This window comes from Nestor notabilis, unplaced genomic scaffold, assembly GCF_000696875.1.
Source record: "Nestor notabilis isolate BGI_N333 unplaced genomic scaffold, ASM69687v1 scaffold1714, whole genome shotgun sequence".
NCBI lineage: Eukaryota > Metazoa > Chordata > Aves > Psittaciformes > Psittacidae > Nestor > Nestor notabilis.
Genome location: NW_009925843.1, coordinates 5,576 through 33,530, shown reverse-complemented (window position 1 = coordinate 33,530; position 27,955 = coordinate 5,576). Strand labels below are relative to the sequence as shown.

Here is a 27,955-nt window from a genome sequence, read left to right as displayed (position 1 = left end):
CTATCTACTGCAGTGTATGCCTTCTACATTTGCCTTGTACCGTTGCTCGGATGTGGAATGCCTGGGCTCAAGAGCAGCATGGAACGTAGCATTCAGTTCTACTCCTGTTGATGGAGGATGCTTTTCTTTGTGAAAGCTTCCACTGTCTGCAAAATAGATCTTGGGTCTCTGATGATATTTCATTCTGTATGTGTCAGTCATACAACTATCTACTGAAAAGTAAGTTGTTAGGGATACACTATCATTTCCATCCACGTAGCCAGCACTTGGTCCCGTGTGACGAGAGCCTTTCTTTAAAAAGTTTTCAGACACAGTCCAAAAATCATTAACTGATAAGCGAGGTGGAGAATCCGGTTTATGAACAAACGTTTCATTCCCTTGAAATGGCTCTTTAAGCCTTTGTTCGTTTGTAAGTGTGCTTGCTTCTGATCCAGATTTTAAAGGTGTACCTGTTTGCCTCAATGGATTGTTTTGCAACACCTCTGTTGATTTTGTATCAGCTGCCAAGTTATTTTCTGATCCTGGAAAAGTATTCAGAGCATACTTCTTTGGCGGTAAAGGTGGAGGAAGATTCTGGTACACTGCTTCAGGCACCCAAATAGCATCCACCCTTCGGAGTGGGTGCCTGGCATGCTCAGTGGGTGGGGGAAGCACAGTGGGCCTTTCTGACAGGTTCTGTGGCACACAAGGTGACAACCCCACCTTGGGACCAAACATTCTTACGTGATGAGGCTGCGGCTGGGAAGAGGAGTGAAAGTCGTTGCCCATCAGCTTCCTTCCACAGACGTTTTCCGTATAGGGGTGGGATACGCCATCTGCACAATACAATGGCATGTTCATCTTCTCTAACTTGTCTGGATTAAGCCACTCTGAAGAATTCTGTTCACTTGCCTTGTTTCTACTTTCTGACTTAACAATGTCTTTAAGAATTGGCTGTAGAGCTGACGATGGGAAAAGTTTCCTATTGGTCTCAGGCATTTCAGCTCTAAAATACAAAACCACACAAGATATAAGTATCCATAAAAACATATGAAAGAGCTCTAATAATAGTTTTGGGTGCTAAATTTGTATTTAGATTCTTCATTTTTAGGAGGTATTGAGCACTTACAGTTCAAATTAGAAACAACTGGTATATAGCAGCAGGTTCCAAACAGAGGTCACCTCTTTCTCCCCTTCCAGGCAACCTTTTCAAGATTTCATGAGGTTACTGCTCTAACCGCAAATATGTTAATCACTGTCTGTTGCAGTACATTAAAGTAAAAACATAAAACTATTAAACCCCTTTACTCTGCTAAGATGGTTTAAAACAGTGTAAGCTATTTGATTCCACTGACAGAGAGCATTTAGCCTTATCAATTATGTAAAATAGATACGGCACTGTCTCAAAAATAGTCAATATCTTAACATTTGAATGCTTAATATTGATTACTATCACATAACAATTCTTAAACTATTACACAGTAAATTAATGCCAGTATTAGTTACCTCTTTACTGGAGGACTGGGCACCTGCAGATGTAATTCTGTCGGGAAATTAACATGAGGTCTGTAGTTAACTTCTGAATTGACCTGGTCTTTCCTCAAGTCTGGGGGTAGAAAAAAAATTCTTTCACAATCAGCAGAAATACAGTCCAGTTCCTTCTTTGTAATTCCTCAGAGGTTACAAAAGCAAAACACAACTGGACAATTAATTCCTTTCAAGAGTTGACATTGATCAAAATAACCATTTTGAAGACAATCTGTCACAGATGGTCAAATCTTATAGTAATCCAAAATAATCTCAAAGAAATGAGGAAATTTGTTGTTGTTTGGTGGGGGTTTTTTGGCTTTTTTTTTTAATGTTATCAGAATATAGGCAATTACCACAATGTAGAAGTCCTATATTCATGATTCCAAGATCATCTTAACATTTCATATAATTAAAAGCAGGTTTTGAAAAGCAGCTTTTTATAATAGCATGTTTATTCAAACATCCAAAGTAATTTAAATTACAAAATAAAAACTATTTATTATTTCTGAAATTTCACATCATGTAATAATAATTAAATGGAATGAATACTGCAGGAATTAGGGGGTGCTTTTCTTTTTTTGTAATTGTTTGTCAGTTGGGTTTTTGTGTGATTTTGTTGTTTTCTGGTTTGTTTGTTTATTCAATAAGTGCATTCTTTGAAACCAACTAAAACCAAACCAACTAAAACCAAACCTACAGCAAATTGTGAAGTTCATAGAGATGCTGAGCAGACAGGCAGCACTCTCAGTCATGTGCCCTAAACGCACAGTATGAGTGTGCCTGGGCCAGCATTATTACACTCACACTCTAGAAGCTCCTTTTATTCACAGGCAAAGAATCATTCTTTAAAAACACATAATTTCTGAACAATGCAGCTTCTAGTTAATAGTAAATAAAGGAAGCATTGAAGTAGCCATGTCAACAACACATAGAATAAAACACTCTCTTGGCAAGTGACAAGCAATGGTCTATTTGTTTAGAGAGATATTACAAGTCTTCCTAATGCAATGACTGGCCCTTTATAATGAGTCACCTGCTCTGAAGCTATTCAAAGTCTTATTTTATGGATGTATAGACTAGATTCAGATAACTACTAAGCCTATTTCAAAAACCCAGGAAATAAAGGCAGCATGAACTGCCCAATTTCTAGTAGAATAATCTTGTATTCAGTATTTAGACAACTTCTAACATAGACAACTTCTAACTTAGGTAATAGGCTGTTCCACACTTTCATCAACAAAACCTAAATTTTGTACCTATTCTTAGAGTATGTAATCTTACCAAGATCCAAGTATTTTAATTCACTTATTTCCCAAAGTTTAAATAGTCTTGGAACTTTTGACTCGTAAACATACAAGTCAAAACCCCAACAACAGAAAATAATTAAACTAATAACTTTGGGTGATGCTGCTGGGTGATACTTGCTTTCAGGGTCAGTATCTGCCCTATCTTTAATTGATGAAAGACCAAAGACACTAAAGCTTTGACAAACACAGGCTGTAGAGCCTAACACAGGACATCGCACAAGAGACAAAGCCCCCACTTGGTTTTCCTTCAAGCCTTGAAATGGGGGGGGGGAGGGGGAAGAAATGAAAAAGTAAAAAAAATAGATCTTGCTATTCCAGCATGATAAACAACACCATAACCTCAGAAAGAATACTTACGGGACAATATTGTTAGTGAATGAGCCTGTGTGAATCTGGCAAGGGACAAGCAATTCACCTGAAAAAGTCTGAAACTGCTCCAGTGGCCCGTGGCATTGGAGCTAACTAACATCGAGGTAATATTTCAAACAGAAAATGTTTCATTCGGCTACAGATTTTAATGGTGTGTAAATCGCTTTACTGAGGAGGAAAAAAAAAAAAAGAAATGGCACAGGCTCTGACACATTATTTCCTGGGATTATTTCCAATTCAGTGTTTAATTTCTGTCCTAACATTAGGACACAGTCCTAGGAATGAATTAGTTAAATAATTTGCTACATTAACAGTGTCCAAAGCTAGTGTTTTTAACCTTCAGATTCTGAATATATTGACTTTTATAGGACAGCGCATCTACAGAGAAATCACAAACACATCACCCATACAACTGCGCCTTAATGCCTCAAACTGCCTGATACAAAGAGAACAGATACTAACTTTATTTTTACTCAAGCCACGCTCCTAAGGAGGAGCTGCCGACAGGCAGGAGCACAAGCTGGTCACGAGGCGGCAGTAAAGGTTAATAAGCTGTGTGTGGTGTGACCACAGCACACATCCAGCCAAAGCTGCTCAGCGGGTACCAGGTGGTTTGTGCCTTCAGAATTCCAGCTAACTTAAAAATAGATGTGTTATTTTCTCTTCTGCTGACAGGATATCCATGCATGGTTAAAACCAGACGCAGACTCGATTGGGAATTTTGGCTCTAGGTTCTTTGCAAACCTAAATATGGGACACACGAGCACTGCGCTCGGCTGGTGACTGACATCCTTATCAATGGGTCACAAGAAGCTTACCAATAAATAAAGCATAACCGTTTCCTGACATACAAACCAATCTGCTCTGAAGATTCATGGACATCTATTTTCACATCTGAATAGTCAATCTAGATTTTCAAAAGAGTAACAGCCATTCTGTAGCCAAGAGGTAGGACAGACAAGTTCTCCTTTAGTATCTTCATTTACACACAGACATTTCCAAATATCTGCAAAGTTCTGTGTTATGGGGAACCAAAAAAACAGAACCACCCCCACCCCAATATTAAGGCAGTTCCCTTCTATTGTGTTTTAGCTGCATGTTTCCTGTCCTTTTGATTACCTTGTAATTTTTTTTTTACTAAGTTTCCAGTGAAAAAAGACAAGGTGCAGTACTTTTGGTAAGAAGTACTGTGGCAAATTCCTCTCTCCGAACCAAGACATTTTTCTGTATTCAGTTGACATGACAAACTTACGGGAAGCTTTGGAAATGTGGAAACATAATCCCAGTCAAGAAGATAAACATATTATAACTTGTCCAAAATAGAATATTATTTAAAAATACCCCCCCCAAAAAACAAAAACAAAAAACCCCAAACCCAAAATAAGAAACAAACAAAAAAACCACCTCAAACCCAAAGACAGAAAAATCCTAAAAAAACCCAAAAACAAACAACAACAACAAAAAAACCCCAACAACCCACAACAAACCAAAAATGAAAAAAACCCCAAGAAAACAGTGACCATCTGGGGGGGACGACAACCAAACTAAACAAAACAAACAAAAAGAAACCAGACCAAAACCCACCTTCCGTTTAAGAAACTCTTCTTTTGGAGCAACATTCAGTTGCAAAATGTTTCTTATATATTCATTACTGCTTTTTTTTCCCATGACTTTAAACATCTAGAGAAAATTTAAATAGAGTTTTGCTTGTTTTTTTGTTTTTGGTTTTTGTTTTGGTTTTGTTGGTTTTTGGGTTTTTTTGCAGGGTGGGGTGGTGCATATCTGCATGTGTGTGAGCATTTAAATAACTTCTGAAGTGAAGCAACAGTTGACAAGGAACACCCTCCCTTCACTCTGATCTGCCTGTCTCAAGAAGTTCATCATCTCTTCGTTTTAAAACACAGTCCTGAACCTTTGCATCATCTATTTTAAATTGCAAACTTCTCACATTAATGAAGTGAATTAGAAATGTGAGAGTCCTTTACATTTCAATCTTCATGGGCTGCTTAATTACATTTGGAAATCTTGAAACTTGCACTGCAGGGTGGTTTTTTTTTGGTGGTTATCTTACTTTAATTTTTTACCAAAATCTTTAATCATTTAAAGACACTCCAAAAAGCATTTATTTCTTTCCGTTTCATGTTAAGTAAATTAAGTAGCTTTATGCTTTAATTCTCTACCCAGTTCTTCAAACAGATCGTATACATTGACTACACTATAAAGATAATAACTAGATTTTCTTAGGTATATTTGCATTATTTTAAATCATTACTATAAATGTATTGTTCTCCTAAGAAGATGAGTTTTCTTTTTCAGAATTTTGGCTTGTTTGTGGGGTTTTCTGAAGTGACAAATAAACAAAGGCAATTTGGATTCTTCCTATTCACCAGAGCTTCAGAATGTTTCTAGATTTCAGTTGGAGTTGTCTCATGCTATTCAACTGAATAATTATTAATGGGAAAAAGTCTGGGTTTGTAATATTACAAACACAATTTTGCATTTATTTTCAAGGGAAAGCAGTTTTAATTTAAGGCATTGATTCCAAGTATATCTTCTTTTGAGATCACTGAACAGGCAGCTTTTAACACTGCATCTTAAATAGGAGGCCAACAAGCACATGGCCAATTTTAATCACAGTGCTTATTGTACTGACAAGTTAGCTCAAGAATGAAGTGCTATGAGCTTTAATGGAGGGGGTTTCAACCTAGAAAACAGGGCTTCTAGGTTTTAATTCCCCCTCTTCCCCCCTTAACCTTCCCAAAAGCAATGCCTTTTATTGAGTGGCAATTTCATTAAGGCCTCTTTGCCTTAGGAATAGGGGAGGGTTGTCATGAAAGCCACTAAAATCACTTCATGACTGAAAATGATTCTCAGTAGCTACCACAGAGACTGCTCTGAAAATCCATTTAAAAGTTCTACAGCCCTTTCCAAGTGCCAAGAATTATAGTCATCTTTCTTCAACTCGAAGAATGCGAGGTCCGAAGTTTTCCCCTCTCATTGTTTATGCCACATGTTCTTTGTAAACAAAGAAAAAAATAACCAACAGTTTCATCAAGTTCAAACTTCAAAACCACCACCTCATTAATATAAATTGAAGCTATTATATCTGCTTACTGAATATTCAAGTTTCCGTGTGAAAATCTGATCACAAATTAGGGATTGGCCTTGCAGGACATTTGTTTCAGTACTACAGTTTACTGTTTACTACTAGAGAAAGAAGCAGCCATTTGATCTGCATAACCACTGTGTGATCTGATGTTACTATCTCTATAATGCTCTAACAATAAGTTTTATTTCTCAACTGCTGAACTGCCCTATTCAGCTCCAGTTAAAAGCAATGAAATGATAAAGCATCATTATAGAAATGGTAGGCATAATATGGATTACAACATTATTTCTGTAAAAAACTTTTCCACACAAAAAACCCACTCAGAGGTATTTTTTCAAGTTGCCCTGAGAGGCTAACAGAGATTTCTTACATTCTGTTTCTCCCTTAGAAAGGACTAGGCATTTCTTCTTTTTGGGGAGTCCATTTGGTATTTACCTACCAATTCATGTTTTGTTCATAATATTCAGAGATATATATAACATAAGGTAATACAACTGATACCTGTAAATGACTACTATTGTCCTTGCTAAAGGAGTCCTGACATTCAGACAACCAAAAAACCGGAGTCTAAATAGACCTGTAACCTCACACACGTGTGAAATTTTTTCAACTTCTTCAGGTACTTTTCAGTCCATTAATCACTTCATTCCAAAGTATGTTCACATGTGAGAACTTGACATTTGATTTAAAGACATACATTTTTGTTACAAAACTATTCAAAAGTTAATTACTGAATTATACTAACTGAATAGATGGGATCTTATCCCCAATGTTTTATGGTAAGTCTAAGGATCACCTAGAATCGCTACACTTTTTCTTTAAAGAAAATGGACAATGCATGTTGAAAGCTTTAAGTATACTAAAGTAAAGTAAACGGTTGTCTCCGCAGATTACTAAGCTCACACATTGTCTGAAACTATTTTTCATTCCAATGGAGTCCTTTACGCACTTTCTTTTTTTTCCCTTCTTTTTGCTATCCAAGTGTGGGGTTTTCCCCACTGGTATTATAAGTATAGTAGAGAACTAAAGCAGAATCAATGTCATTCAAAACTAGATCTTTGCAATATGAATTTTGTTGTGGGTTTTTTTTTTTGTCATTGTTGTCAAAAAAACAAGACAAAATTAGTTCTCTTTCTACAACCAAAAAATAAATGCAATAATGCCAGAAGAGATGAGTGGTACGACATGCCCCCCTCCAATTTAAGTCTTAAAAGATTATATATTATACATTCTTTTCAAATAAGTATGGTATCTACAAAAATCAAACATTTCCTGGGGAAGTGGCCCAATATTTATTGCACTTCTTTGTACAAACCCCATTCCATTGTTCCAGCAACAGTCGATAATGATTTTGGCTGGCCCCATGCTGACCTATAGTATTTATATGCCAAGGCATTTATCAACTTTATAAAAACCCAACAGACATATTACTATGTAAAAGGAAGTAGATTTCCTTATTACAAGTGTTTCTTCCTGATTCTGCTTCGTATCTTGAAGAAAAACAAATGGTACCACAGTCCACCCAGACATTAAAAAAAATAATAAAAATCTTCCTTAGAATTCAACAAGAAAGTTCACGGAAATGCTTTTGGGAAAAACATGGGGAGGGAACAAAATTACTATTGTTGTTCTTTTTTGTCTGTTTTGGTTTTGGGGGCAGTAAAGGAACATGCTTGCTAAAAAAACCCAAAAAACTAAAAAAAAACCAAACAAACCAAAAAACCAAAAAAAAAAACCCAAAAAACCCCAAAAAACCCCAAAAATAAAACACCAAATGCCAAAACATTAAACTGAGACATATGTTCTGAAAGCAGAATCTAAGCAATGCAAATGAGATTTACATTTAATAATTTCAATTGGATTAAAAAAAAAGCACCAATTAAGGCCAATGAAAATTAATTATACCGCATGTTTTACACCAGCATAGAGTCAACCAAAAATCTCACAGTCGTCAAATGATAGAAGGGTTTGGGCTGGAAGGGATCTTTAAGAATCATCCAAGTCCAACCCCACTACTTTAGACAGGGACACCTTCCACTACACTGGTTTGCTCAAATCTCCATCCAGCCTGACCTTGACACTTCCAATGACAGATCATCTGCAACTTCTCTGGACCTGTCCTTATGCCTCACCACCCTCACCATAAAAGATTGCTTCCCTATGTCTATTCTAAATCTACTCTCTTGCAGCTTAAAACTGTTGCCCCTTGTCAGGTCACTACAGACCTCAGTAACATCACTAATACTGATGAACAAGTGTTCTTATTTTTCGTACAGAGCACCTATACCAGCCAGAAGCAGTTACGCACCAGCCACTTCCTGAGCAGGCAGTGGTAAAGGACACACACAAGGAAGGACAAACTGTTCTACCAATCTAGAGAGAAAATGCTTTGTAACAAAACACACCAAAAGAGGACCACTGTGGCAAGAAGAATCACTGTATTCTGATTATCTAACAATTTATATAAAGAAGCTATGGCCTCCCAAAATTATACTTATCTTTTCCACAAAAAATACTGTATTTAAAACAGATCCAAGTGCTACCAAAAAAAACCCAAACCACTCAGCCTGTCACTTTGGTGCTAGAGGTCATATGTAACAACTGTTTTAGGGGCATGTCATGCTTTTACATGATCCAGCACACATCTGAATGCTGCTGTCCGAAAGGAGATGCTAAGAACAGGTAAACTCTTACCATGCATACTGATGACCTAGCACCTATGTAGGGAACTGCTACTGCTGCTATCATCATAGCACTAACAATTCTCTTTACATGATGGTCGGGCACTGAAAAAAACCAACTCCTTTATTTGGGAACCCATATATCATGGCAGATAGCTAGGAATCCATTTACACTGTACATTTACTCTGCAAGAAAGCCAAGAAACTGAATAAATTAAGGTGTTCTGTGGAACAGAATGCTTTAAATACCCCTGAAAAAAGTGATAGTTATTGAATTGCTCCTCTATCACATTTCCATCAAAATGGCCCAAGATGGGATATGAACACTTTCCATCTTTATTCATCACTCTTAACTCACTGAAGAGGCTAAAAACATGAATAAAACCAAAATCCGACATTAGCTTATGCAGAAAAATTACGAACTACAAAAGGCAGATCAGGAATCTGCCCACCTCTTGTGTGAGATTAGTAAGCTAGTATTAAAATTTTGTTAGATCTAAGTTGTTTTTAGAAAACTTCTTATTTCTTATATAAGTTAAAAGTCCTTACCATAAAAGTTTCTTCTCTGCTGGGTTACCGAATGTAACACATTGTCAGGTTTTTTGGTTGGCAAGTTCTGTTCACTGTAAAAGAAGCATACATTCAATTTGAAGGCTTAAATTAATGATGTATGATTACAAACTTTACTGCCTTGAGTGCATAAATGCATAAAAACTTTGCCCATGTTATACTGACTCTTGTTACCATCATTGTCACATTTTTTTTTACTTACACACTTCACAAAAGATACACAGAACAGTAGGGGTGGCCCCTTAATACTTCAACACCACTGCGACATGTTAACAGGCTGTGCCGATACAGAGAAACTTAGCATGACCTGAATACGTTAATAAGGACAGACAAAAAAAATACAGAGTGTGAAGCTGGTATTCCCAGTTCATTCTGGAGACTGGACACCCATTCATCCCAGCCTTACTCTAGAGTACAACAGCAGGATGCCTGATATACAGGACCTCAAAAGAAAATTTTCTTGATGCAAGTATTACATCAGCTGGCTTAATAAAGAGAGCTGGTTCCCAGAGTTGTTCACAACAGAAAAATGATGTGTCACCTGTGAGAAAGAACCATCAACTGCACTTTTTCTCATTGTAAACTCAAGAATTTCATAAAAATGTCATAAAGTGCTTATTAGAGATCACCAAGAGAGTGTGACTATTTGAATAGCTGTTTTCTCTAGTGATTTTCAAACACAACAGATACCACTGGTCAATTTCAAATTTATTTGTAGGTTTTACCTAATATTGTCACTTTTAGTGTGGTGAAAGAATACTACCCATGGGTACTATATGGTTTCAAATCTATCATCAGTATCATGTACATCTGAAACAAATACATCTGTCAGCTTTAGTAGTTTTATAACCTGAATATTTCAAAGTTAAACATATAGCAGCATCTGACTATGACAAGCTCATGTTTCCTAAAAAATGCCAACATCTCATCAGTATCAATATCCCAAGTATGTGTAACCTGTTAGCTAGCATTCTATCTTGCCCATTTCCCTAGTTTGACATTCTGCAATTCATTAATACTTTGTTGTGAGAACAAATATCATTCTTGCAGTTGCCACTTGGGTCTTTCATTCATGGAGATTTTAATTTTAAAACTTTTTCTCAAAGTGGAAGAGAACTAGAAGATTACAGCAGCAAATCCAAGAAGGGAAGGGGGGGGCAGTTAAATCAGCAGATTTAGTGTATCTTGGTTTAGTTAAGCAAAAAGCATGCCTTACCAATCCAGATAGGGAGCTGACAAACACCCTGCCAATTCCTTCCTTCTCCAAGAGTAAGGCAAGGAAGAAAATACAGTGTCAATTTTTCAATTAAGATAAACAAACCAAAAGAAACTATTGTTAATGAAAAGACAGAAAAACAAGATAAATCGTGAAAAAGGAAGAATTAGGAAAGAACCTATCAGAAAACAAAACACTTGAAAATTTTTTCCACCTTCCAAAAGAACTTTCAAGAAATTCCCTTGTATTTTCTGGTTTTATAAGACACAGTATGAAAGGTTAGAAGGGAGCTACTGGGTATTGCCAGTCCACTCTAATTACCACTCATATAAAATCTTTCTGGAAATTCCAAGAAGTCATTTGTATTTTGATAAAGAAGGTTGTTTTGTTCTGGTTTAAAATTTTGCATCTCTGCTTAGAGAAGGCAGAGCCTTTTCATTTCCAGGTATATGCGGTTCTCTTTAACCACATTAAAAGTTATTGAAATAACTTCTAATGAAAAAATAAGTCAAAAAAATTCGCTCAAATCAAACAATCGTGTGACTAGGTCTGGTCTCACAACTGTGCTTTTCCATTTTATGGATATAAATAAGATTCCACAGAAGAATATATAACTGCTAGTAGGAATTAAGTTTCACATGTAGTTTATGAAACCCAGTGCAGGAAACTGCAAGTGGAAGGTTGATAACTTCATATTTTACAGCACCACATAATTATTTAAGTTAGAAGGGACTTCCGCAGATTGTCTAGTTCAACCCTCCTTACTCAAGCAGGGTCAACTACAGCAGGCTGCCCAGGACCATGTCCTGTTGGGTTATGAGTACATCCACAGACAGACACTCCACAATGTCTCTGGGCAACGTACTTGTCACTAGCATACATCAGTTCTTAGCAGATTAATAGAATTTGCCTGTTAACTTTTTGTTCAGTTTTAGTAATTTTACACTTTTCTGCAAAGATTTCTTTAAAACAGGTGAATAAATTATCAAGTGATGAATATATGTACCCGAGGTGTTCTAGAAAACTGAATTTCAGAACAATGACTAGTAACTGTGTACCAGATTCCCCTACTGCCATTCCCCTCTCCTTGTCAGGGGCCTGTCTGTACAACTGTTAAAGATACCATTTATGTAGACACTTGTATTCCATTACAGATGGCCACCGTCTAAAACCTTGCAACTAAAGAAGTATAGCAATTATTCCAAATTAACACACCCTGCCCCTCATCAGGTTAGGAGTTCTGGCTCAGCACTGTTAACAGTGAGGCTCAGTGCCTTCCAAAGGGATCTAGTGTTGCAGCCTCAGAGCAAAGGTAAACTTACCACTTAGTTGTCCACACCCTTATTTCTAGATATATTGCTAGCTTTCTACATACCTGACCTCAAGCATACAAACTTCCAAAGCATGTTACCTTGATTTTTTTTTTTTGAAACACCACAAACATTAGAACAACTTACTTCACCTGTAAATACACAATCTATATATATTCTGAGAGCATTAGCATTACCTGTAGGAAGCACTTTCTTTAACATTCTTGACATCTGCCGGATTGATTCCTTCAATAACAGGCGAGTCTGGATTTGCAGATCCATTGCTGATATGATCACTGCTTTCATATCCAGATTCTGTCTTCTGATTTTGCCAGTTATCACCATGGATTTTTCTCTCTGTAAATCCTTTGCTTTTTTCAGCATTCCCTTTTCCCTCTGAATCCAGTGAACTTCGACTTCCTGTATCCTGTTTTGTTTCATCTTCATATATAGTCATTAAACCTTTCTGGATTTGGTTCTCCTTTGGCCAATAGCTAAAGCTTCGCTCTTTTTCGTGCTTAGATTTACTGTTCAGATTTGCCTTGTGCTTTGGGCTATGCTGTTTTTTCTCAGACTCACTGAAAATGCTGTCTACATTTAACGTCTCCCGCATAGGTTTCCAACCTTTACTTCTGCTTCTGCTGCTGATACTTCCTTTGTCCCTAGAGTCTTGACTGGTGTCTGTATCGTAGCCAGTGACACCATCAGTCCGGGTCCTTATCACCGATTTCTCCCCAGCAGGACAAGCTTCTGTTTTATTTGATCCAATCACCTGTGCAGAAAGCTTTGCTTGGTGAGGTGCATTTTCATGCTTGTAGACGCCTCTTCCCTGGCTGCTGTATATGCGCTGATCAGCACAGTGTCTAAGTCCATTTCCAACTGGAGGAGACCCCGACTTAACACCGGCATGATCTTCCCCCGTCAAATCTTATAAGAAGGGAAAAAAAAAAAAAGCTCCATTAAAGTTCTCATTAATTTTTAACTGATGTTGTTACAGTACTTATGTTTATTACACTATCCCAAAAAATTCAGTACATTTGTTTTAGAATACCAAAGATTGGGAAATTCTAATCTTACAGGTGTGTTCTCTTTAAGGAGGTTATTTTTAAATCTGCATAGATAGTATTGATTCTTAAAGATATTTAACCCATTGATTCTCTGGTCATATTTAGAATGTACCTCTTTGTCTCCCAGACTCTTTTCTTGGTCCTCTATCTGCATCTTTCCGTAAAGATGAGAAGTTTTTCATATCAGCAGCTTTTTGAGCACACTCTCTGGATATGTCCTTTAGCCTGTCCTTTTGATCGCTGTAACCTAACTTAGCTGCAAAAAATACTTTTTGTCAAAGATTATTACTCAAAAGTCATTCATCATCAAAACATGCCAATACATTTATCTACCATTTGTTTTTAATATTACTACTACTTAAAAAGGCTAATTAATTATGTAACACAAATTAAGAAAATGAGATGTATAGTATAAACATGTAGGTATCTCCAAGGACTCTACCCAGTGGAGCTAATGAAAGGAACCAAAGCAGCATTGTGTCAAGCATGTCTTAAACACCTCTTAATTACTAAAACTGAATTCTCAAAGCATATACCACTCAAAGCATATGCTATTTACACCAAATTTTATTACTTATACTGAAATTATACTAAAAAAAAATAATATCAGTTTAATCTTGTCTAAACATGAAGGTTTACTTTTATTAATACAGTGGAGCCACTGTTTATGAAAAGAAATAAAAAATTTTGCATTTACAGTTCTCAACAAAAGTTAACACTCCCTGGCAGATACAACTTAAACACTAGTTGCTAATTCCACGATTCATTCAAGTCAATGACAGAATTCTTTCTTTAGAAACAGTTCTAGTCCAGAGGCTAGCACATGCCTGAAATGCTATCAACTGAAGTATTTCATAATAGAACACAATTTGGGTTTTTCAAGGATGGGAGTAGGTAATACATACCTGGACCTCTACCACCACTAGCTTGAATATGGCTTCTACTGATTGCTGAATTATCTGGCTGAAGTTTTTTATTAGTCCTTTGATTAGAGGGATCTCCGATTCCATTCTCTTTCATTTGGTCTGATTTAAGGGTGGAATGTTTTTCAAGTCCTATCAAATAACATAATCTCTTTTTAGGAATTAAGAGTTTCTAATTCAAAGTTACCAGTATCTAAATTAAAAAATAATAGAACTTTTTAATTGTGGATTAGAGAAAACAAATGAAAACCCCCACCAGAAAACCACATCCCATTTCAATATGGTAGGCAATAAGGTTCTGCAGTATTTTTATATGCTGCCATATTTATAGTGGTAGACTATAGTGAAATATGGTCCTCAATTCTTTCTTCCCTGAAGCAGTCTATGTCCGATTGCTACTCATTGTGTAAAGAGGAATGTCAAATTCAACTGGCCTTTTATGTTATGTTTAATATTAAAAAACTAAACACAAACCCTTCCTCCCAAAAAACCCCACCGCCACATGCAGAGAGTCCAAACCTCACAAAAAGGAAAAAAAAAATAAAATAAAAAAATTCCCCAAAACCCACCAAGGCAGCAGTACAAACTACAGAACCAACAGAATGGTTTCTTATATAGAGGCCTATGCTATATGAATCTTGGAGAGAAGTTTCCTGCAGTTTCTCCTGATTTTTCCCAATGTTGACTTGTGCTCTGTGCATGTGTATATATATATACACACAGACACACATGCTCCAAATATATCTCCATATGTGTACAAAGCTTTACTTTTTATAGCATTTATCATTTTATAGCATTTTTAAAGGTATTTTAAATGTATCAATAGACACATAACATCTGCATACACAAATACACGTTTTTCTTCTGAAATTACTGAAATTATGTAATTCATTATGTAAAGTAGCTATGAACAATCTACAACAGAAACTCTTTATTCCCCATTATCCATGAATCTCAATTTATATTCCCTTACCAGACACAAACCAAACAGTTCTAATATTGAATATATACACTAAACTCTTTTCTTTTGAGACTCTTCAGACAATTAGCGATTGAAGTATTTAAGAACAAAGCAGCTAATCCATTACCTTCTCCTTTATATTCCACATTTCAGAAGTATAGTTAATACTTCTAATGAGAAAAAAAAATTGAAAATAAAAATCTTAATTACCCAAGTCTTCCCCATTTCCTGCTGCTGCTTTACACTGAGACCAGTGAATAATCTGCTTTGGAGCATCTTCTGGAGATACAGCTGTGCCATCTGGGTTAGCATAAAACAGCAACAGTGGCTGAAAGTGACACCGAATGCACCGGGAGACCACATCTTTCCATTTTGTTCCAATCTAAAAAAAAAAAAAACCCAAAAAAAAAGCAAACCAAAAAACAAGACACCCCCCAAAACTTTATCCACATCATTGAGACCAACTATGGAAAGAATAATTCATTAGCAATTCCAATGCCTAATTCCAAAGGTACATTAAGATGCAACATTTGGCACAAGAGTTTATGTGAATTGCGGCAAAAAGCTAGAACCTGTATTCCATGGGCTAACAATCACAACATCAACACTATGAATACTGCTGCCAGTAATAAGGGTTTCTTTTTCATTAAAAGAAGCACAAATACAATTAACGGTAGATATATTCATCTATATTCTGAAATATTTGGTATTTGGAACGCAGAACTGGAAAACACTGAAGTAAATTCTAAAATTCATGAAACTCATTTACAAAACTAAAAGTTAATTTTATTAAAAGTATTTGTCTTGTTTCAAGTTTGGTATCAGAAGGATGCATTATAGAAAAGTAAAGATCACAAAATTGGGTAGCAGTAAAACAAATATTTACCTCTTTTACATTTGCATCATCAAACAACACCCATTTGCAACTCTTGGTGTGAAAGGCAAAGGCACAGTAATGTCGGCTTGTGTAGCAAATCATTCCCACAAGAAAAAGTTCACTATTTTTGGCATTTTCATCTGTAACTCTGTAAAACAGCTGTAAAAAATGGTTATATTTTTAAAATGCGTAAAACAGCGTCAGTTTCCAAACCTACTACTGGCATTTCAGCATGACAACTGGTATCAAATATAGTGTTGCATTATACAATTTTTCATTAGTAAATACTGATTTTTGCACTTATTAGATCTATTTTAATATTTATTTTTGCATAGTTCAAAGGGTAAAACAATAATGCTCTGGAATAATTCCAGAAATGTCAAACTGAACATAATATTGCTAAATTTTCAACTCTTAATTCATCTACATTCATCGTTGTACCTAGGCACAATACCCACACTTCTGAGCGGATTTTTTCCTCTCAGAAACTACATTAAACAGCACATTATAAAATGGTGAAAGTAGACATAAATTTTGAAGTTAAATTGTGCTTTTTAAAAAAATAGATATGTATATATTTTTAATATATTTACATTTATATAATACACATGTAAAACAAAAATCTAGAATAAGCAAATAGTAATTCTTAGATCAGATACCCCAGGAAGATAAAGTTGTGTTGCCAGATTCCTCATAACCTCTTCTGTCAGGTCAGAGTGTTCTGAATCCCAGACTAAACCGATTGTGACAATCTCAGGACAATTCATAAGAACACGACGGATTTTTATTTTTTGACCACAGTTACTCTAGAAAAAAGGAAAAAATGTGATGGGAGGGAAAACAAAAATGTTTAAAAAAAAATGGAAGTCTGAAGTTGAGTTACTAGACACAAAATAGTGCAATAATACAACTCTGCAACAATACAACTCTGCAACTGCTTTTAATTCTCAAATTATGGTGTTTGTTTCTAACAATTTAAGGATAAAATTAATGATAAAAAATATACTCTGACGAAGACTACAGCTAAACTTCTATGTCCAGTCACCAACTTAAAACAGAAACCTCCATCCAACAACTTCTAAGTCACCATCAGATTTTCTCTTTTTTTCCCAATCCATTTAATCATTCAAGCTGAAGTCTATCCATTCTTGTGTACTCTTCTATGGTTCCTAAATTAACAGTATTTATGCAAAGAGACATTAAATAGAATAAGCTGAAAGAGACTATTTTTGTCAACAGAAGCACAAAATTATTCCAGTTAGAAATTAATGTTGTTGCGCTGTCAGTGAATATGAACTAAAGCAGCTTCATTCAGGAAAATAAATCTGTTCCAACTGATCACACTGAACAGAAAATGAAGAATAAAACACAGACCTAATAATTATCTAAACAGGCCACTTGCACCTACATACCATGTTTATCTGTAACTGGAGCAAAAAATTATAAATTTAAGGGCTTTTTTTTTTTTTAAGTTGGACTGTGCAGAAGTGGCCACAGGTAATCCAGCTTTTAAGGGAATACTTCAGTTCAATTTGTCATCTTAGAAAGTTGTCCCTTGTATCCTGAAGTAATGCAACATCTTTGTTTACTTACAGGACAATTTCTGTAGTCGTCACTAGTATTTGCTGCCTGCAGCAGTTCTGCAAACATTTCTGGCTTGAGACGTTCATGCCTCTCCATCATTCTTTCTACTTCATTACTGTAAAAAATAAATGGAAATTAACTGTTGATATCCCTTCTTAAGAGTTAAGATATTTCAGTCAATTCTCAACTATATCTTTTGACTAAAAAGGAAAGATAAAGTGGTAAAACAGTAGAAGTACATACTTTTTGTCAAGTTCTCCCTAAATCTTGGTTTTGAAATCCAAATTTTACTTTTGGACAATCTCTCGAACATTTTAACAAAGGAACACACATTCATTTTTAACCATTACAGCGTTTCTCTGGCATGCTCTGCTTATTCTTGAAAGGGTGTATGTAGAAGAATGATACAGAAGAATAAAAGCTCTTACCACAGGGCTGTGGTAGAAATGTAACGCACAAATTCCGTAAAAGGCAATGGGTCTGATGACGCTCCACAGCTACGACATACACACTACAAAAATAAAAATACTTTTTATTTACTCAGGACAGCGGAAACAAATTATTTCTTAAACCAATCAAATAAAGATCTGACCTGTTCATACAGTGTCATAGCAAACTTCTGATGAGAAATACAGGATTTTGAAGTGCACATATCTGTTTCACTGTTTGGCACCAAGTGAAAATGGATCCTCTCAAGGATGTTTTCCTAAATAGAAATAATAACATAAATATAAACTCAACTGATGAAGTCAGAATATAGGAGCAACACTACAGTTTAATACTCCAACTACTCCCCTTGGCTCCAAATAGCCCACTTGTAAGTTTAATGTGTGTTTAATTCCCTTCTTACTCACAGCCCAGTGGATGAGAATTCTCTTCATCTCAAGGTTTCCAAACATTAACAAAACAGCATTAGACAACAGTTATGCATCGTCCTTCCAGAATGCATTCTTCTTTGAAGGAAGTGCATCATCAAGAAAAATTTAAAAAGCTGTTCTTACAGTAAGATACGATATTAATGTCATTGCATGCAATGGCTGAAACCTTTTTTGGACTAGGCCTCTGCCTCAGTTCTTCACGTTTTTATGTTTTTCTCTATGTATGTGAAAACTCATCTAGCAGGTAGGCATCCATTTGTGGATACTCACATGAACGTCCAAAGCTGAAAGTATTCAAAGCAGCAACTATGTTTTCTGTCCCTCATCTCTGTGTCTGAAGGTTAATAGTGATATATTTTTCCATAGAATCATGGAACCAACTAGGTTGGAAAAGACCTTTGAGGTCATCAAGTCCAATCATTACCCCAGGACTGCCAAGACCACCACTAAACCATATCACCGAGGGTCTAATCTACGCAGTTTTTGAACACTTCCAGGGATGGTGATTCCACCACGGTCCTGAGCAGCCTGTTCCAATGCCTGACCACCCTTCTCTGTGAAGAAATTTTCCCTAATATCCAATCTAAACCTCTCCTGGCACAGCTTTGAGGACATTACCTCTTGTCCTATCCCTTGTTACTTGGCAGAAGATACCAACCCCCATCTCACTACAATCTCCCTTCAAGGTAGTTGTTCAGAGTGATCAGGTTCCCCCTGGAGCCTTCTCTTCTCCAGACTAAACCAGTTCCCTCAGCTATTCCTCATAAGACTTATGCTCCAGACCCTTCGCCCTTCTCTGGACCTGTTCCAGCACCTCAATGTTTGTCTTGTAGTGAAGGGCCCAGAACTGAACACAGGATTTGAGGTGCAGCCTCACCAGTGCCCAGTACAGGGGGATGACCACTGCCCTGACCCTGCTGGTCTCACTATTTCTGATACAGGCCAGGATGCTGTTGGCTGCCTTAGCTGCCTGGACACAAGCTGCTCATGTTCGGTTCCATGAACCAGCACCCCCAGGTCCTTTTCCACCAAGCAGCTTTCCAGCCACTCCTCCCCAAGCCTGGAGCATTGTACGTGGTTGTTGTGGCCCAAATGCAGGACTCGGCACTTCACCTTGTTGAACCTCATCTCATTGGCCACAGCCCATTGATCCAGCCTGTCCAGATCCTTTTTTTTTTTTTTTAAATGATCCCATTTTTTATAATGCCAAACAATTTTCATAGTCTAACATAGGACTTCTTAGAAAGGCTTCTTTACCAGTGTTCTACACTATCTTCAGTCATCTTTTATTGCCACAGTAATGGCTCATGTTTTTCAGGGAGACACTTCATGCAAGAGTCAAGAACTTCAATTATTTGTTCATACTTGGATAAGAAAATGGAAATATCTTCTGCAGAAGACTTCAGTAACAAGCTGGCTAGTTGTAATGGAATATATTTCAATAGCTGATGAAAGAACACTTGGAAGAACAGACTATATATTCAAATCCACAGACGCCTCTGCTCCCTCAAAGATAACCCTTCTCTCCACCCACGAACTTTTAGCAGTGATTGAGAGCTCACCATCCTCACTGCCCTCCTGTAGTAACCATATTTCACACATCCCTCTGCCTAAAAGAGTTAGGGAGTATGGAGCAAATGTAAGATTACTCTGTCCCACATTACCGGACACTTACTCCATGTGCCTATTTCCCCTAAAACTGGTATGAAGGAGGTTTGTCGTATTGTGTCACTTGTATCCCACCTGTAAGCCTGGAGCTACAAAACAACAAGCCAGCTTGGCATGCACAAAACTAATGTAATTCTACTCAACTATTACAAAGAATACTTACAAAGCATTCTGCTGCATCATCCATGAATCCAAGCTGGAAACGCTGTTCATCCTTAAAACTTTCTGCCAGGGCATGTCGCATATTATCTGATGGGAGTGCTTTTTCTCGACTGTGTTGAAATTGTGAAAATATTGCCTAGGAGGAAAAACAATTATTTAGCTTAAGCAGCCATCTGACTAGATGTTGTGGTTCTACACAAATACACCAGTTCGTACACAGCATGCCTAACCAGCAAATATTGTCAATGTTTATTAACCTATGCAACTTTAGAACTTTTATCTTAAAGTTACATAGGTTCCTTGTTCTGTTCCTCATTCCGTTATAATAAATTATGCTACCCAACTTAACTTAGATCCAATAGGAAGACAACATAGAAGTATATAAAAGTGCAAGTAATTGACCCCCAGAAGCAACACAAGCTCTGGCCTGTAAATATACAGCTTTTTAAGGTGGTTTCTGGAATAGTGGGTCATACATACATCTCTTATCTTTACAGATGGTGTGTATTTCTAAGGGCATAATGTAATACCACTCAGATTAGTTTAACACCCATCGTTTATTAAATAATTTAACAACTTCAGACAGGGTTGTATCTTTATATCAATTATGGAAATGCAAAAAACCTCCCATAAATTAGATAGAATGCTCATAATCCTTGTTCAGCTCTCTTCTGAACCAGTGCACACAATATAACAGAAAAGATTAGTATCTGCAGATCCAGAACATGAGAATAAATTGCACTTGATTTTTAATTAATTTCTCAGAAGAGGTAGTTGGCTGCTATTACTCTTTTTGGCAGAGTTACGTATGCAACTGATCTTATCATATAGCAAACAAGGAAGGTTGATTTTGAAAAAATGGAGTTTAAAAGATCTTAAACAAGTGAGAAAACATTTGCAGATATTAAAGGGTGTATTCCACTCTCAAGAATTCTAAGGCAATGTTTAGGGGGGAAAAAAAAAAAAAAAAGAGAAGAGAAGACTGAATAAAGACAAAGCAAATCAAGAGAAGCCATGTAAAATATAAATAAAGCCATGGATTTTTCACATAGGCCTTGGTTAAAAAAAAAATCTGTTGGACAGAAGACAAAGACGCAATAGATAAGCCAAGTTTCAGTGCTAACACAAAGTAGTGTTTTAACCATGATTCATTCCAGGGTAAGTCTCTGTCAAATATTTAAACTTCCCTCCATAACAAAAAGCATGTACTACTGATAAAATTACACTCAGTATCTCAGTGTAAACATTCAAAATTAAGTTTTTAACAGATAATACAAGTTAACTCTGCTTTGAAAACATTTATCACTTCTCTTTGGCTGGTAGGTCATTTTTGGTATGCAACAGAGCCTTAGAAGTCCAGATTTAAAAAAACTATAGATAAGCACTTAGGCAGATATGTATGCTCATTTTAGTGGCCTGCATTGTCCAAGTCCCACCCTAGTGTTATCCAGAAAAGAAAAGAGCATACTGAATTTCTGAAAGAAAAAGATAACGGGTTGAACTGAAGTAAACCAGGATTCATTGGCTATGCTATTAGTATACAGGAGAGGTTGATTTACATAAAATATCCTTCTTTACTGGGGAACAAGAAGAGTTAAAATAGCCCAAGACCACAAAGAAAAAAAACCCCAAAACCAAACCCCACACCAAAACCAGAAAACAACCCATGTCACAAGCAAGTTACCAAAATGTATCTTCATCCAGCATATATACTACATGAAAATCAAAACGCCCCAGGTTCTGAACACAGAACAAACAGAATCACTCAACCAGTATCTCTGAAAAGCCAAGAAAGCAAAATCAACAGTGGACATAATGACTGAGGACAGATACTTCCAAATGTGTTAACTACAATGTTTTGAGTTCAGTACCTAGGCTACTGACCATGGAGTTATAGAGATCACAACTATACTATTAAAAAGTAACTAATTCCATTTTAACCAATTTCAGAACAGGCAGCAATACTACTACTAACAGTATTCTTGGGAACAGAGCAAAATAAGAAGACTGTCCAGGTAATGCAAAATATTCAGGTACAGTAAGCTGTTTAGATAAATCACACACAGAGATGCATCACGGTCGTAAGCAATCCCTCAAGAACAGATACTTGAAAGACTAAAGAAAATTTCAAGTCCTAAATTACAGCTGCCTTATGAAGCAGCTGAAGCTAGTGTATTGCTTTGGAAAGTGACTTCAAGTGATGCAAACCTTAACTTTCTTTGCACTGGAACCCAAAAAAATACAGGAAGAGGGAGGACATTGAGGTACAGCCAAGTGGTATGTTCAGCTTGAAAAAAAGCAGCACTTGGTCTTCAGAAGTGCACCCTTAGAACAGAGCAATTCCTTACTAACAGATTCAACTGCAACACACCACAAGCACTGCCTTCTTCATGTTTCTGAGCACACTGAAGTGGCTACATTATTTTTACTATGACTTCAGCTATATGATTAGTCATTAAGACTATGTAGTGTAACACACGCATTCCAGCAACTGCCATGCATCAATCCCTCTTCATTTCTTAAAGGTGGTTCCAGTGCAGCTCGGAAGAAGACTGCGTATGAACTTCACATGTAATATGGGTCGAATCAAAAGGAAAAGACAAAGTTTACTCCGTATTATGGTATCAGATATGAACATGAATCCCTAGACACACAAAACTCTAGGAAACTGAAGATATAATTACAAAACAGACACAGGAAAACAGAGGTATGCCTGAGTTATAGTCTGGACTTCATGTACAAGTAACATGTTCCAGTCTGTGAAACTCCTCAAGAATAAACTCTAAAATACTTGGCTTATTCTTACCTATAATTTAGCATCATCAAAAACCACATCCTCAGTTGGCTACATTTTCAAATAATGTTTTCCTTTTAAGCTCCCTCCAGATGAACAATTCCAGTTCTGTATATAACTATATCTACCACAGAATTAAAGATCCATCTTACAGTATAAGAATCCTAGAAGTATCTTTATTGTCAGACTGCAGTAAAAGTAGAAAGCGCATACTACTAAAAACATACCCCTGTGCTTTTTGCATTGGTATTTTTACCCCAGTGAAACAGAGATATGCTTGCAGCTATTTCCCTAGTAACTGCAGGCAGCCAAATACCAGTGCTATAAAAGCAGTAGGAACCTAACAGAATCTGACAGACTTCAGATGAGTTACAAAATGGTTTGAAGTGCAGGTTTTATGCACTAGTCAAGATATGCAGATCTGACTTACTTTCTACACTAAACACAAAGTTACCAGCTTTCATTAGTTTTCCAGTGCTACTACCTGCCTTTCATTACTTCGAAATGGAATGATTAAGTTCTCCACGGTCATCAACTACTGAATAAAAAGAATCTTGAGCCCTTAACAGACAGTAATATAGTTATTGTAAAAGAACTGTATTCAAACACTACAGGAAAGAACAAAAGCAAATGCATATAAAAATATCTCCAAGAGGCTAGCTAGAAATTTCCTAGTCTGTCTTTTAATTGACAAAATTCTATGTATAAGCAGACAAACTTTTGTACTGCAAAATTTCTTCTTTAAACACAATATTCGTTTCAAGCATCCTTAAATCTAAATTGCTTATTCACACAAGAATTATTTAGTATACTTACAAGAACACATAGACATGATAGGGATATATGTTAGTAAAAATTACTTATTTTTCCCTCATTTTGAAAGATAAATCTTCAAAAAATTATTCTTTACCTTTAAAGCACAAAATATGCACGCATCTCCCTGACACACATGTCCAGTTAAACCTCTTAAACTTCGTCGAAATATGTCAAGCTGCCACAAAACCTATAAAAATAAAATTTCACAGAATATAAGTAATGAGCTCTGAAAGTTCTAAGTTTAAAACAACAGCATGCAGTAATTTACTTTTTTTTTTAATTTCACATAACGTACAACTAGAACACCAATATTGCTACAAGAATTATGGTCCTTTTCCATTAATTTGGTAAATAGCGGAAGTGCAATCGCATTTATCATTCAAAATTTAGATCTGTTTAAACTTTTTGAAACAGTGTCAAACCATGTACTTTGTGGGGAAGAAGAGCTGAAGCACTCTTAAGGAAACAAGTAGCAAGCTAAACTGTGTACAGAGATTCTAAGTCTTCTTACAGCTTTACAAAAAGGGAAGGTACCTATGGTTCTTTTTCCCTCTCCCCCCTTTCATGCTTTCTTTCAAATAAAAAAAAAAATAAATAAGGAAACTGAATTGCTGAGTAAAATACAAGCATTATTTTGGGTTAAATCTATATTACATTCTTATGGTCTCTTACTAGAACGATTGCTGCAATGCATTTGTTTTTCCACATATCAATCTAATCCTGGTGCTTAATCAGGTACGTTTCTACTTTTTATTTGTGTATCTACTCTATATAAAGGTAATGTCAGCTTGGCTACACACACTACTTTCAGTAGCTAATGTCTTAAGTACACAATCTGTGCAGCAGTTCAGAAAATTGCCAATTTAAAAAAACAAACACAACCCCCACTACAAAAATGAATTCCAAGAGGCACAGTAACAGTTGCACATCCAGGTGAAAAACCCCAATCCTATCTATAAATATAAAACCTAAAATTAATTAGGATGCATTTGAAAATTAGTGTCTGGAACTCAGTTCTAAAGGTTGAACATAGGTTAGAAGGAACACATTCCTCCTTGCAAAACAGCAGTCACCAATCATCAGCCACTGCTTGACAAACAGCAATAGGTTGTGAAGTAGTAGGACTGTCTGAAACTGTAACTAAAAATTACTTAGAATTTAATTTTAGGGCACCCTATGTGAAAATAGCAAAACTGCAAGAGAAAATAGGTCATGCTGTTCCCATTGAATGTAAACCAGCAAGCTCTTTCTACTAAATCTACTGCACATATTTTAAACGTATGCAGATACTATATACACACCACATAGAGATCTTTCTCATTCCTATGTTTAAATCCATACCATTTTTAAGAAACAGAGGGGTTTTGTTTTAGTGGGTTTTTTTTTTGTTTTTGTTGTTGTTGTGGGTTTTTTTGGGGTCGGGTTTTGGTTTTTTGTTTGGTTTTTTGTTTGTTTGTGGTGGTTTTTTTGGTTGACATTAATGCACCTATTTAGCCATTGCCAGTTTGGTAAATAATTCTGTGCAATTTGGTAACGATTAGGTCCAAAATTAAAGCACTACAAAAAAGTATTTTGTTCTGCCCCGTATTTACACAGCCCAGAAATTTGCTGCTGCTGTTAATTTCCAGACTTAAAAAAAGACTACAATATAAACTCAGTTGTGCCTAGTGTTCCAATTTGCAGGCAGTGTGTAAAGGCTAGCATTGCTCTGTCACAGAATTAAGTAAATCCATATATTCCCTAAGTAGGCTTGTAAAATATCATTTTTTCATCAGCTATTGTCACTGTACTATTATACTATTCCTGAAAGATCTGAAGAGCCAGCATTTTTTCAATTTCAGCTCAGAACAGTATGTAAATAAACACATGAAATCTAAGTCATATTTCTTTGGTATCAAGTTTATCTCCTACTCTTAATTCATAGAATCACAGAATGGTTTGGTTTGGAAAGGACCTTAAGATCATTTAGTTACAACCCATTTGCCCTGGGCAGGGACACCATACACTAGACCACATTGCCCAAGGCTCTGCCCAGCCTGGCCTTGAATGCTGCCAAGGATGGAGCATTTACCGCTGCTTTGGGCGACCTGTTCCAGTGCCTCACCACCCTCACAGTGAAGAACTTCTTCCTTAGATCTAACCTGAACTTCCTCTGTTTCAGTTTAAACCTATTACCCCTTGTCCTACCAATACAGTCTCCCCTATTAGAATCAAAGCTTTCAGCTGATATCTTCACATATCTGTAGGTATGTGCATCTTCTGGTATGTCCCAGAACCACAGGCTCATTCCAATCTTGAGAAAATAGTATTTTAATAAAAATAGTGTCTTATTCGATACAAGTAGTAGTACTGGTTGCCCCACATAAAAAATATCTCAAATTTTGACAGGTAACAAAGTTATGTTTGACAGAAACGTTAGTTTAAAAATTCAGCAGCAAGTTTTAAAGTTGAGTCATGAGTTTCCAAATACAAAAGGGAAGTTTTTCTGATATTCTTAATGCATGCAAGCATTACAACATTGTAATATTTTGCAAAATCAAATATTTAATACTCAGTCAATTTCTTGAAATTAAATACTAAATGTGATTACTTCCACAGAGTAGTCTTCTCTACAATTGCCATATTTCCTTCCCCACCTTGCCTTAGGAAAGTCCATTCCATAAAGACATGCTATTCTGTCTCGCTTGGAATCATTAAGAAGCTTAACCAAGAATGGAATTTAACACTATTGAAAATCATGCTGTGTTTCCTGTAGAATACACATACTGTGATATGAATTATAAGAACAGCATTGCCAAGAGACCACTTTCCATACTATGACTATCTAAGCTGCTGTAAAAGCAAAACTGTTAATAAATCACGTTTTTTCTTACCTGGACAGCACTATTAAGAAAGCAGCTGTTTTGTCCTGGTTCATTTAATAAGCCTTTTGTAGGTGCCAGGGACAGTATACTTCCAGGCTGATAAACTTTTCCAAGGTTACCCCCAGGTTTTCTTAAAAATTTCACCCATGCCATTATTTTTTAGACTTTATAATTGCAATATTTACACTTAAATAATTAAGGATATGATGGGTGCAAGGCAAAGAAGGTCCTATGGGAATTGCTCTAAAATTATGGCATTCCATTCAACTCTGTGCAACAGTGGCCAGTCATGGGTTTAAGTCCATTTCCAGGAGCAGCTGTCAGTCATCTACCAGGATCAGTGTCTCAGTCAAAATACAGATATATAAAGTTTTTAACTCCCAGACTTAAAGAAAACCAAAACGTGTCCAGTTAAGCTTAAAACATGTGAAAAAGTTATTAGAAGTTCTTATTAAGCAAATAGCACAGTAACTGACTTCTCCTTCCAGGAATATCAATAAAGTATTCCTATAAATCAACAGCTGTATTATATTGCAAAAATGGAAAGTTCTTGACAGTCGTTATATTCCTGTTCTCTCATTTCGTTCCATCTTCTTTTTACTTTTAACCTTGACCCATGAAATACATTTCCATTTGGCAGACTCCATGTTTATTTCATTTTCTTTCCAGTGAATCTGAAGAAAAAAAAAAAAAAGAAAAACAAAAAATAGAAAATATAAAAATACAGTTTTCCAAAAGGTTGAATCCTCCCAGGTCAGAAAAGAGGGCAAAGAAACCTCTTAACCTAAAGGCAGGTGCAACAATAACCAGGGAAGACAAAAAAGAAACAATTGCCACCTAAAAGTTATTTTTAAGGCAAAGAAAATATTTTATGTCATAATCATTTCTCTTCTAACACACTATATGCCTCTAAAACCCATGATAAAATTACTCTAATCATTGTGCTAATGATACGCGACTGTTTATAAAAAACACATATCATGTGAGTTATTCTAACTTTGAATCTCCAAGTCTAAGAAAAAGATTGCTAAAAAATACTTTTATCTAACATGTGAAAGCCTAAGATAATTTTTATTTCAATACCCCAGCAAATCACACGAACCAATACATATTTCTATGCCTGAAGATTACTAAGATGTTACAGATGGATTCTCAGCTAGCACTCAGCTTTCAAAAATTTCTATTACCTAGTAAACACTACATAAATACATCATTAGACTGGTTGTATTCTTAAAGTATCCTGAAAAACATAGCAAATAGCAGAGCAAGAGCACTTTGGTAGATGCCCCA

At 36.1% G+C, this 27,955-nt stretch overlaps 1 protein-coding gene across 1 annotated transcript; it reads right to left on the bottom strand.

Annotated features, from left to right (window-relative positions):
• Positions 1–26,818, bottom strand: USP53 (ubiquitin specific peptidase 53). The gene is made up of 16 exons (XM_010013219.1): positions 26,675–26,818; positions 23,896–23,988; positions 20,193–20,327; positions 18,076–18,189; positions 17,912–17,994; positions 17,493–17,598; positions 16,559–16,705; positions 15,909–16,058; positions 15,233–15,404; positions 14,044–14,193; positions 13,251–13,394; positions 12,269–12,998; positions 10,762–10,803; positions 9,525–9,598; positions 1,486–1,585; positions 1–985 (listed from the first exon to the last, which is right to left on the bottom strand). Exons 1-16 carry the CDS (start codon positions 26,816–26,818, stop codon positions 1–3), a joined length of 3,369 nt encoding a protein of 1,122 aa, XP_010011521.1.
• Positions 26,819–27,955: the final 1,137 nt, after the last annotated feature.

Bases quoted from the DNA above. Each gene is read 5' to 3' on its own strand.
- USP53 (XM_010013219.1), bottom strand. From the start codon at position 26,818: ATGGCATGGGTGAAATTTTTAAGAAAACCTGGGGGTAACCTTGGAAAA. The intron at 16,706-17,492 runs GTAAGTAAACAA...CCTTTTTTCTAG, and splicing joins ACGACTACAGAAATTGTCCT to AGTAACTGTGGTCAAAAAAT. The intron at 1,586-9,524 runs GTAAGGACTTTT...TTCTACCCCCAG, and splicing joins GCAGAGAAGAAACTTTTATG to ACTTGAGGAAAGACCAGGTC.